This window comes from Mesocricetus auratus, unplaced genomic scaffold (genome assembly GCF_017639785.1).
Source record: "Mesocricetus auratus isolate SY011 unplaced genomic scaffold, BCM_Maur_2.0 Super-Scaffold_100676, whole genome shotgun sequence".
In the NCBI taxonomy this organism is placed as follows: domain Eukaryota; kingdom Metazoa; phylum Chordata; class Mammalia; order Rodentia; family Cricetidae; genus Mesocricetus; species Mesocricetus auratus.
In genome coordinates this window covers 17,637,263-17,648,439 of record NW_024429266.1, presented here as the reverse complement: position 1 = coordinate 17,648,439, position 11,177 = coordinate 17,637,263, and the positions used below count along the sequence as shown (strand labels likewise).

The 11,177-nt window shown below is 42.3% G+C and overlaps 1 protein-coding gene across 3 annotated transcripts in view; it reads left to right on the top strand.

Annotated features, from left to right (window-relative positions):
* Positions 1–623: 623 nt before the first annotated feature.
* Positions 624–11,177, top strand: part of Kmo (kynurenine 3-monooxygenase) — a 32,540-nt gene continuing 21,986 nt past the window's right edge. Inside the window, exons 1-4 of one of the 3 annotated variants that reach the window (XM_040738898.1) lie at positions 624–944; positions 6,772–6,841; positions 7,146–7,243; positions 8,325–8,414. In XM_040738898.1, the coding sequence (XP_040594832.1) occupies positions 891–944; positions 6,772–6,841; positions 7,146–7,243; positions 8,325–8,414 (312 nt within the window). In that variant the 5' untranslated portion in view covers positions 624–890. Of the gene's footprint in view, positions 945–3,017; positions 3,179–6,771; positions 6,842–7,145; positions 7,244–8,324; positions 8,415–11,177 lie in introns of those variants that run through there. The other 2 variants (XM_021231893.2, XM_040738899.1) reach the window with 2 other exon arrangements.

Here is an 11,177-nt window from a genome sequence, read left to right as displayed (position 1 = left end):
GTGCCATTGCTGTGTCTTTTGCTGTGATACATTGCCTACTATAAATACTCAGAAGTTTACTAGCACCTCTACCATACTTACCAGAGGGGGCGCTATGGAGTGGGTTTCCTTGCAGTCACCACCAAGTGAATTCTTTGCCATCTGACCAAAATTTGAAAAGAAATAAAACTTCATTTTATTTTACACCACAATATGTCCCAGAAAAGAAGCACGACTCACGAATACCCATCTCCAAAAGTATATACATCTCAAAAGTCAGAAGAGTGATGAGATGCCCTGAAACCAGAGACAAGTCTAGGAGCTGCATGTGTTCACCATCTTGCCGATGGCAAGGCATAAGCTGGATTCTAAAGTCCAGTGCTAAAACAACAACAGCGAGAAAATGTGGCCAGCTGGTTACACATCTATAAATAGAAACTATGAAGATGGCAAAAAAGGTTCCAGCTGAGATGGTTAAAGGCCAGATTCTCGGTTTGTCTCAGCAGCAGGGATTAATTGTGAATCCAGGTCCTCTCACTCTCTGAGAAGTGAAAGATGCTTCCAAACTTCAGGTAATGCAAGTTTCATTCATAATTGTAGTTTGAATGAAAATGAAACTAACAGATGCCGTAGAAAAAGAAGAAGGAAAGCACCAAGACTGCTATATATACATATATAAAAAAAGTGTCTTGCTGGGTTTTTCACATTTGGGTTATCGCAATGAATCGTCTCTGAGAGCAGAGCTGATTGGACTTTGGGCTTCTAGCGGGTTAGACGCTTTCAAAGGAAGTGAGCTTTGACCAAACCTTGCTGCTGGCTCCCAAAGGCCCTGGGCTTCTGACAATAAAAAGATCGCAAAACACCAGCATGTAGGACAGAGTTCCCACCTGGACAGAGGTGTTCGGGCAGCTATGGCCTCATCTGACGCTCAAGGGAAAAGAGTAGCTGTTATCGGCGGTGGTTTGGTAAGACTGTCCAGATGTATATTGCTCTTCGGGTGTTTTTGATTATTGTTATCTCACTAATGATTGTTTATCATGTGTAGATGGCTGATTCTAAAAGTTAAAACTTTTAATGTTTAAATACACCTATTATAAACATGGCACTGCTTTTTATTACAATTATTAACATAATAATTGCTGCTATTGCCAGATATGCATGTGCATGCACTATGATGTCTAACTACCCTCTTATGGCCTTCATTCTCTCACACCTTCTCAGTCTCTTAAATTTTTAGGTCTTCTTTCTTTCCGCTCCTCAGTGTGGTGGTATTTTCGTATGTGACAGAGAATATGCAGCACTTGTCTCTATGTATGTATTTTTATTATTTCATTTATCCTGATGTTCTCCAAATCCACCCATTTTATTAAAATTATCTAATACATATTTTCATTCTCAAATAACAGAATTTTCATTCTTCTTCATCACTAAATGCTACTCTGTTGTGTGTGTGTACTGTACTGTCTTCAGCCATCTCTGCAATAAGTATTGGTAGCAGCATTTGTTTTAAATTGTCCTTTCTGGGAAAGATATTTTTATATCCACTAAGTACAAGGATGTCTATTTTCTTTTGTTTGTTTGGTTTAGTATTTCCTAAAAACAAAAATAAAACAAATTGAACTTGACTTTGCTACCAAATATGACTATGTGTGTTAGGTCATTTTAGCAAAAGCATTTTGCCCCATTCTGGTTAATAACTCAGTACTCACTAATGAGAAGAAAGGGCCACGACACATAAAATTAATAGTTTTTAAAACTTACCAGATACTCACTAGATAAATGAGAAATAACACATTTGTTTACCAAAACTACTTGCCAATTCCATTGTGATAGGGTGGTGAGTGAGCCCCTTACTTTTTACCCCACAGGTGAGGTGACAGGGCTGTCATTGCACCTAGCAATATGTGAGATTGTGTCAATTTTTTGTCCCCAAGGGGAGGAAGGAGTGTGAATGTGTGCCATATTTTTACAACCAAAGCTAATTTCCTTCCTCCTGCCCCCAAAACACTGTATTTTTTTTCTGTTCGGTAGAACTCTGATAAAATAAAAATATTCCAATTAATGAAGACCATCACACAGAGGCTCCTTAAAATTAAAAATAGAACCTCTCTATAATCTAGCTACATGCAGGGCATTGGTGGTGCGTGCCTTTAATCCTAGCACTCAGGAGGCAGAGGCTCTGTGAGTTCAAGGCCAGCCTGGTCTACAGAGTGAGTGCCAGGACAGGCTCCAAAGCAATGCAGAGAAACCATGTCTCAAAAAAACTGCCCCCCCAATCTAGCTACACCACTTCTTGGTTTATACCTAAAATAATCTAGGGAGCTCTCTGTAGAGATACCAGCATGCCCATGCCTGCTGCTCCAGTACTCCCGGCAGCTACTGCTCCAGCACTCAGCCTAGGTACCCACCAGAAAATGAGTGAATAAGGAAAACGTTACATACACACACACATACACACACACACACACACACACACAGAGAGAGAGAGAGAGAGAGAGAGAGAGAGAGAGAGAGAGAGAGAGAGAGAGAGAGAGAGAGAGAGAGAGAGAGAGACCCGGGTATTAGTCTACTGTAAAGAATGATAAAATTGTGTTGATTGCAGGAAAATGGACATGACAAGTCCTTTAATGTTTCTAAATGTTTAAGTGCCTTAAAATGAGCAGGTATGATTGCCCACATCTGTAATCCTTGGATTTGGCAGACTGAGGCAGGGGCGTAGAGTGAGGCTGAGGCCTATGTGGAATGCACGGTAAGATCCTGTGCCTCAGCAAAAGCAAGCATTGGGGAAGATCATTATGTGCTGCGGTTATCAGGCTTCAGGTCAGGCCTTGCTCTAACTCTTCCCTATGAATCGTTGAACAAAATGAGAATGCATGTATCCCTCTTGCCTGTGGTGTTTAAGGTATTGTGGATAAGGGAGTGGGCATTCTAAGGAGGAGAAAGGCAATAAAGAAGGAAACAAGACAGAAGGGAGCTACAAGAATAACGCAAACGGGGCAGTGTTTGTAGCAGGTCTTGGCTGTTTCTATTTGTAGTGGGGTCAAGAACTGCCCTTTGACAAGATAGTTCCAGACACCTACATGAGATGCAAGGCTGACATGGCCAGTGTCTACAGCATTTTAGAGGATCAGGGAAGAAGACTGCATTTTACTCAAAGTTGCATTGCACTTGAAGGCCTTGGGAGAGTTTTAGGAAGAAGGTAAGTTGATTTACAAAGACCATTCATGCTCAGCATGCTGGTAGTCAACACTGGGAGGCTGAGGAGGGATGAAAAGTTCCAGGCACCCGGGCTTTATAACAAGCCCCCTACCTCAAAACAAACAAACAAACATCCTGCAAGCTTTTTAGGGAAACATCTGGGGAAATTAGGAGGAGATAAGACCAGTTAGAAAGCTGCTATTGATGAATTACTCAAGGGTAGCAGCAATGATGTCTCTTTAAGCATCTCAGAAATCCAAGGAGGGAGGGAACAAACCCACATACAGTTGTACAAGATGCAAAAGTGAGCCAGTTTTCTGTGTATTTCTCCCCAGATAACACTCAAACTCTTCCTCTGCTGTGAAATCGCTTCCTACACATGCCCTGAAGCTCCTCAGCTGTCATTGCTGTGTTTGTTTCTGACAGCCATTTCCAAACTCACAACGCTGTTGATGCTAAATTGTTTTCAAGTGTTGTTGCTGCTCAGTGACCCGGAGATCTTTCTACACCACAGCCAGTGTAAAGGCAGCCTAGAGAGTGTGGACAGCCCAGAGGCACAGGCATGTCTGCCACCAGTCAGTCCTCAGTTCCTACTTCCCCCAATTTCTTCCTCTTGAGTTAAAGCTAAATCCCGAGTGTTGAACTCAACTCTTCTGGGTTTTTTTGCACTCCTCACACAGAGATCTCTACATTATAGTCCACCTGGTCCTTCCTACTGCCAAAATCAGGTCACTCAGAACTTGCACTTCTCCTGAAAGAAACATCCCTGATGCATAGAACCCAACAAAGCTCATGTAATCTTGGGCCAAGGTCTTTATACTGTGTCATGTGTGTCAAGTCTATCATTTCTCCAAACGCTACTGATATGTACACATAAAGGATTTGCTGTTAGCCTTCCTTAGTGCTCTTATTTTAGTAATACTAAAATAAATCTCCATTCAGTTTTTTACTGATATTTTAAATTATTTTTTGCAAAGAAATGAATTTTTGTTGCATTTTCATAATATGTATGTCATTATACTTTGTTTTTTGCTCATCCTTCACACGGTTCCCTCCCTGTACTCCCTTCTTGCCTCTTGCGGGACATCCTTCTCCCCTTCTATCTTTAAGGCATACATATACATCCCCCTCCCTCCTTCAGACCTCTCCCCAGCTGCCTCACAGCTCCCTTCCTACCTCACGTCTCCTCCACACTCACTTAAATCTGTATTGTATATATGAGCAGGAAAAGCTGTTTATCTTCATGGTCTCGCTTGTAATAGAATCATCTCCGACTCCATCTGTTCTCCTGTAAATGTTATAATTCCATTTTCCTTTCCAGCTAAATAAAGTTCTGTCGTGCACACTAGCACATTTTATTTTCTTTTGTGGTTATTTTTTTATTTAGTTAGTTCTTTGACAGTTTCCTGGTATAAAATGCATGCTACTTTCTGTCTCCTCCCACCCTTTGTAATCTCTCTCCTAACTCCCTCCTCTGTAACGTGTACTCTTTCCCACCAACTGCCTGGGTCCCGCCGCTGTCTCTGCCCCCCAATAACACACGAGACACGATATTAATTATAAAGCTGTTGGCCTTTTGCTATGGTTTCTTAATGTCTAGCTCTGACTTAATTATTAACCCATAATTACTAATCTATATTTTAGAAGGTCTTATCTTACCAACAACACCAGACTTGCATCCTCTCCTACTGGGATCACAAGGAGACTCTGCTCTTGACTACCTTTCCCAGAATCCTCCTCAACTCCTAGTCCCACCTATCTTGCTTCCCTATTGACCAACAGTGCTTTATTTATACACCAGTAAGACAAACATATACACAGAAGGACTTTCCCCATCACTCCTCCATACCTGTCTCCCAGATTCCTAACTTTGTTTTTCTTTTGTGACCCATTTAGTTTAACCAGGATCCTCTGTGGGACCATTCATTTTTCTTCCCACTCTTGAAGCTCTGAGATTTCTCTCTGTCATTCCATCCCTAGGCCATCTTACTATAGGTGGGATGGACTTTGATGGGCCGTGGAACTCTGTCTTCCTTTGTTCTGGGAGGCCAAGGGGCACTTGGTGTTTCTATGAACCTCCCTCCATCGTTTGAGGCTCTGGTTTCATCAGAGAAGTTTTAACTGTTATGTCCTCTGCCTTTATCTCTCTAAAGGTCTTGGTGGGTTTTTGAAGTACTTCACAGAACCCAGTCTTGCCTACATGAAAAAATTTATTCCTCACACTTCATTTGCTCCCCACTTACTGTTGTAAGCTCTTGCTGCAGTACTTTAGAACAGATGCAGAATCAGTTCATAAATGTCCATGTTCCTAAGAGGGGCTACCCTCCTGAGGTCCTACTTAGTGTGCCCAGTTTCCTCCTTCCTCCACCCTCCTTCATTATGGTCAGGAATCCATCTGTGCCTTTACAGAGTCTTGGGAGGCTTGGAGTGGTTTTCACATCACATTTCCATGTATCTCTTCTTGTCTCTTAGTCACTTCACCACCTAACAGCCAAAGATGACACTGAGAGTTATTCCAAATTATGCACTTTATCCAGAAGAAAGAAGAGATAACACTTTCAGAGGGTAAAGCCTGCATCCCTAGCCATAGAACCAGATCATGCAGCTGAACATATATGCCTAGATTTTCATCTTCGCTTCATCTGAACCTCACTTAATACAGAACAGGAATTCTCACAGTCTATGGCATACTATTGTGACTGGACTTAAGAAGGCACTCCTAGTTACCACTTTTGTTGTTTTTGCTAGCTGGTTGTTAATAATAAGCACTTGCCAGCTCACCCCTCAACTCAAGAACTAATATAGTCCAGTGACTTCCAGTAACTTCTTCTTCCTCACCCACTGGAACACTGCCATGGATATTTTCCTTTTAATTAATTTTTCTCATATCCATGCTGTATAATCATTTATGCATTAATAAATGTAAATATATTTTAAATATATATGTATACTTATATGCTCATGGCTGTGTCTCTATTATCCATTTTGTAAGAATGTTACACAGTATGAATCATCTGTAACTCACTCTTCACTTATATTTTTGTGTGAATATACCAGAATTCATCTGTTCATTCCTTTGTAATGACCAATTTGGAATGCTAGTAGAGTATTTTCTCATTAATTTGATTATGAAAAGGTCTTCTCTAAATATTCCAACACCTGTCCCCTGCTTTGCAGAAAAAAAAGCCAAACCTATGTCTACAACTATACCACTTAATCTTGAATTAATCTGATTGTTTCATTCTTTTCTCTATTTTTTCACATGATTGGGGAATGATATCAGTTGCTCATGCTAGACAAAGGTAGTATTCCCAGTTACCTTTTGATACTGAGACAGGCAATTCCTACATTGCACAGGCAGGTCTTGAACTCAAGAACCTCCTGCCTCAGGTGAATTATAGACTTACAAGATCAGGTAGGTCTACATGATCTCACTGATCTCGCCTTTCATCTTCTTGGGCAGTGACTGCAACTAAGTCAATGTAAAGAATGAGCTATATTATCCATCCATACACAATAGTATGTTTTCCAGCAAAATATCTGTGTATGTACAGAACCAGATGAAGACATGAAAAAGATTGTTTTGATTTCTAGGTTGGAGCATTGAATGCATGCTTTCTTGCAAAGAGGAATTTTCAAGTTGATGTGTATGAAGCCAGGGAAGGTAAGTCAGTAACAGAAAATGGGGGAAGAGTTTCCAATTGCTTGATCTACTTCTTTGGATTTTCTCAATAAAAGAAGTTTTAATGAAAGAAATTTAAGATATAAGAGCTATTAGAATACTTTTAAAGCCTCAGTGGTCTAAATTTAATTGAACACTAATTTACACTTGGTATTTTCTTTAGATGAATTAATGAATCTTTTAATTTGACTCTGACTTGAACAATTGCTCAAATGCAAGGATTTGCATATTCCTTAGCCACATTTGAGGAAGTGTGTGCAACACAGAGTCTGTTTCCTGTTTTTAGATATTCGAGTGGCTAAGTTTACACATGGAAGAAGCATTAACTTGGCCCTTTCTTATAGAGGACGGCAGGCCTTGAAGGCCATTGGTCTGGAAGATCAGGTACATTGCTGATACAGTTTGCTTTCTTTAAAAAAGTATGTGTGTGTGTGTATGTGTGTGATCTATATGTTCATGTATGTATTGGGTGAACATGCCCACACTAGTACCCACAAATGCCAAAGGAACCTGTTGGGTGTCCTGCTCTGCCATTCTCTACTTGATCCTCTTGGGACAGGGTCTCTTGCTGACCCTTGAGTTTGACACTGGGGATTCAAATGCAGGTCCTCGTGCTTTCACAGCAAGCACTCTTACTCACTAAGCCATTGCTCTAAGTCCTCGTAAGTTTTTCATGGAGATCAACATACTTGATGCTTTTCAACAATTGTCACTGATTTTATCCTGCTATGAAATGTTATTTGATACCAGTGACCTGCCTATAAAATTCATTCATCAAAGGCTTAGAAAATTCCAGACTTGACAAGCTAGTGGCCCCTTAACACATGATGGGGCTGAAGACTTGAGGCATGGGGCGGGGAGTCAAAAACAGACACTACAATCCCATCTGATATCATGTCTCACACTGGGCTCTTACAGGGAGGTGGACCTCTGATTGGCTGGTTAGGGGTGCTGTAGTTTCCTTCAGGCGTTATGATGAAACACTCTGATCAAAAGCAAATTAGGAGAGGAGAAGCTTCGTTTCATCTTACAGGGTACAGTCATCATTGAGGGAAGTCAGAAAAGGAACTTGAAGGCAGGGCTGCTTGCTGTCACATGCAACATTACCTCTAACCAGAGAGTTCACACCAAGGAAACTAAACAGAAACCATGGAGGATTGCATTTTTCTGCCCATAATCATAAGAAAACCATTTAGCCCCCAACTCAGTACCTCTAGCACCTAACCATTCCCCTCCCCCACTCTGTGATATCTGGTTTAAGCCAGGAAATATTCATTCTCTTCCAACTTAAAGAAACACTGACAAATTCTGGAGCAAGGTAGTCATTGAGTGACTTTTCAACCACGTTTGGCTTCCTGGGTCCCTTTAGAGGTTTAACGGAAAAATCACATTTAAATTCATATCTATTTAATTCTCGTGGTATTATGTCATAGCAATGGAAATGGCTGTTTCTGGTTCTTCTCAGATCGTTTCCAAAGGTGTGCCCATGAGAGCAAGAATGATTCACTCTCTCTCAGGAAAGAAGTCTGCGATTCCCTATGGGAACAAGTCTCAGGTAGGTTTACATCGGAGGCAGTGAATTGTGCATCGGTTCTAACTGAACCCCACACCTGCAATGTTCCACTTGCTGGTGAGCCCCTCTTTTAGCTCAGATACCTCCAGCCACAGTCTAGATGCCAGGAGCACGTATACTCGTTAGACAGTTCATAGATGCTCAAGCCAGGTCCCGACCAGTATCGCCCATGACAAAGACTGAGCTCCTCCTGTTAACCTCATTATGAGGCCACTTCTTGTTCATCGTGTGGCTCCTGCCGCACAGCTGTTCAGGGCGGCCTCTGCCTCCTTTTGAATTAGAGAAAATCACCATGTTATTTGTTGTTGAGTATCATGTACAAGGACAACGCTGGGGCACACAGCACTGCAGTTGACTTCCCCTAAATTACCATCTTGTCCTGGATTTGCTTATAATAAAATGTATAGAATGAACCAGAAAAGCTTTCAGTACTTCGTAAGTCCTAAAACAGAAGAGGCCAGATGGTTATGTTGTTTTTGAAAGCAAATCCATTATCCTGCTCTGTGTTTTTCTTGTCTTTTACATGCTGACATTCATAGCTGGGAGAAAATGTATTTACATCTAATTATACCCTTTGAGTTTATTTCTTTGAGAGAGGATGAAGGCCCCAAACATCCATCAACAAGTGGGAAATTCCCAGCCATGCCTTATGAATCACAGAGCCCAAGTAAGGTTCCCATTCTTCAGAAGGACAAGGGACAGCCATCTGGGGAAGAGACATCAGTAGAATAAGACAGGGGAAGTTTCACTGTGTGGTATGGTCAGGAAACAGAAGAGCGGCTTGGAGAAAAGGGGAAGTTGTAGCTTATGGAAGGGCTACAGAGAAGGTAAAATTCTGAAACACTTGGCATAAATTTTAAATCAGCAGTAAAATAGAATTACCCTGATCAAATGGCGGAAAGCTAGGCAGGACTTCATTTCTAAGACTTTCATCTGAAATGCAAAGTGTATTTCAGAGGTTTGACGGAGAAGACATGTAAGTTCACTCTAGCATAGTATAATCTTTAGAATTGTTGGACTTGAACCACGCTTTAGAGAGGAGGAACAGCCTGCAGTCTTGCATGAGATTTATCAAGGCAAAAAGAAGGCAGCTTTCTTTTCAAGGGTGTGACCCGGAAGCCCGCACAGCACTGCCTACAGCCTCTTTGCTCTCTGACTCCATGATAAGGAACTCACAATATCATCTCACTATTCTTTTTATTACCATGAAACATCCTAAGGATACTGAGCTGTCCAACCAAGTTCACTCCAGAGCCCTGGCCAATCACACATCAATGGAGAGAAGATATAGTTCAAATACCACAGAAACTAGATGAGGAAAGTGACTGGGACAGGAGACCACGATGCTTTCTTCAGCTGTTGTAGTGAGATCGATTCCCCAAGAGGGACCAGGTGTGAGGGGTTCCAATTTTGGAGCCTTCACTACAATAGGGAGGAAGTGGTTCTTTTTCCACCACCACTGCTATTTCTCAGTTCTTACAAACTGGGTGAATGCTAAGTTTACAGCCACCCCCAATCTTCAGTTTCTGCATGACTGCATTGACATCTGTTGTGTTTTAGTCAAACTCAAAGGCCACTTGCCCTTTAAGAACTACATCAAGTTACTTTGAACCAATCAGTTGCTCTGCCTGAGGAAGTGCAGTCATCCTTTTGGCTCCAAGACTACCTCACATCTTCAGGAAGTCCACTGTCTTTTGGCCTCTGCAGCTTCTTGGCACCTGGGTCCTTCCCATCCAGTAATAGCTGGCTACCACCAAGATCCAGACACAGAATTCACCCATTCCTCAGTCTCTGCTCATAAAACTTTCTAAAAACAACATGTATTGGATGGAGTTCAGTAATAGCACTTGCTGTGCAGCCTTGAGGCCCTGAGTTCAAATCCCCAGCATTCAGTCGGGAGAGATGGCTCTGCAGTTAAGAGCACTTGCTACTATTCCAGAGGACCTGAGTTAAATTCCCAGCACCACACTGAGAAACTCACAACCATCTTAACTCCAGCTTCAGGGAATCCAGCACCCTCTTCTAATGTCCATGGCCACCTTTATTCACATACACAGACACATATGTACACATAAATATAAATAAATCCTCAGTGACCCAGCACCCACATAACAAGCCAAGCATAGGCACACCTATTATCTCTGTGTCCCAGTGCTGTGGGTGCAGACAGGAGGATCATCAGGTCTTGGCTACCAGCATACCTCCAGGGCACAGAGAGAGACTCTGTCTTAGAGGAAGGAAGCAGGGGCGGGGGACACCTGACACCCTCCTCTGGCTTCCATACCATACCATCACACACACACACACACACACACACACACACACACACACACACACACACACACACACGAGCACACACTCACACGCACACATACACACCCACACGCACACACATACACTCACACACACACGCTTACACTCACACACAGACTCACACACACAGAGAACACAAGGAAAGAAGAAGGGAGAGGGGGAGGAAGGAGGGGAGGAGAGAAGGAGAAGGAGAGGGAATGAATCTGCTGGGCCACGGATGAAGTGATTTGTTTAAGACACAGTTTAGATGCCCGCAATGTGCAAAACTGACCTCTTAAATCTTCCCTACCCCTTCCTCCTCCAGCTGTTTGCCTCTCGCCCCCCCCCACCATCCATGTACAGATGCCTCCTGGCTTTTTGGGCATTCCCCTCTCCTTCTTAAGCCGCCCTGGGTACTTCAAGACACCATGTAATACACAGAGGTGGTTGAAG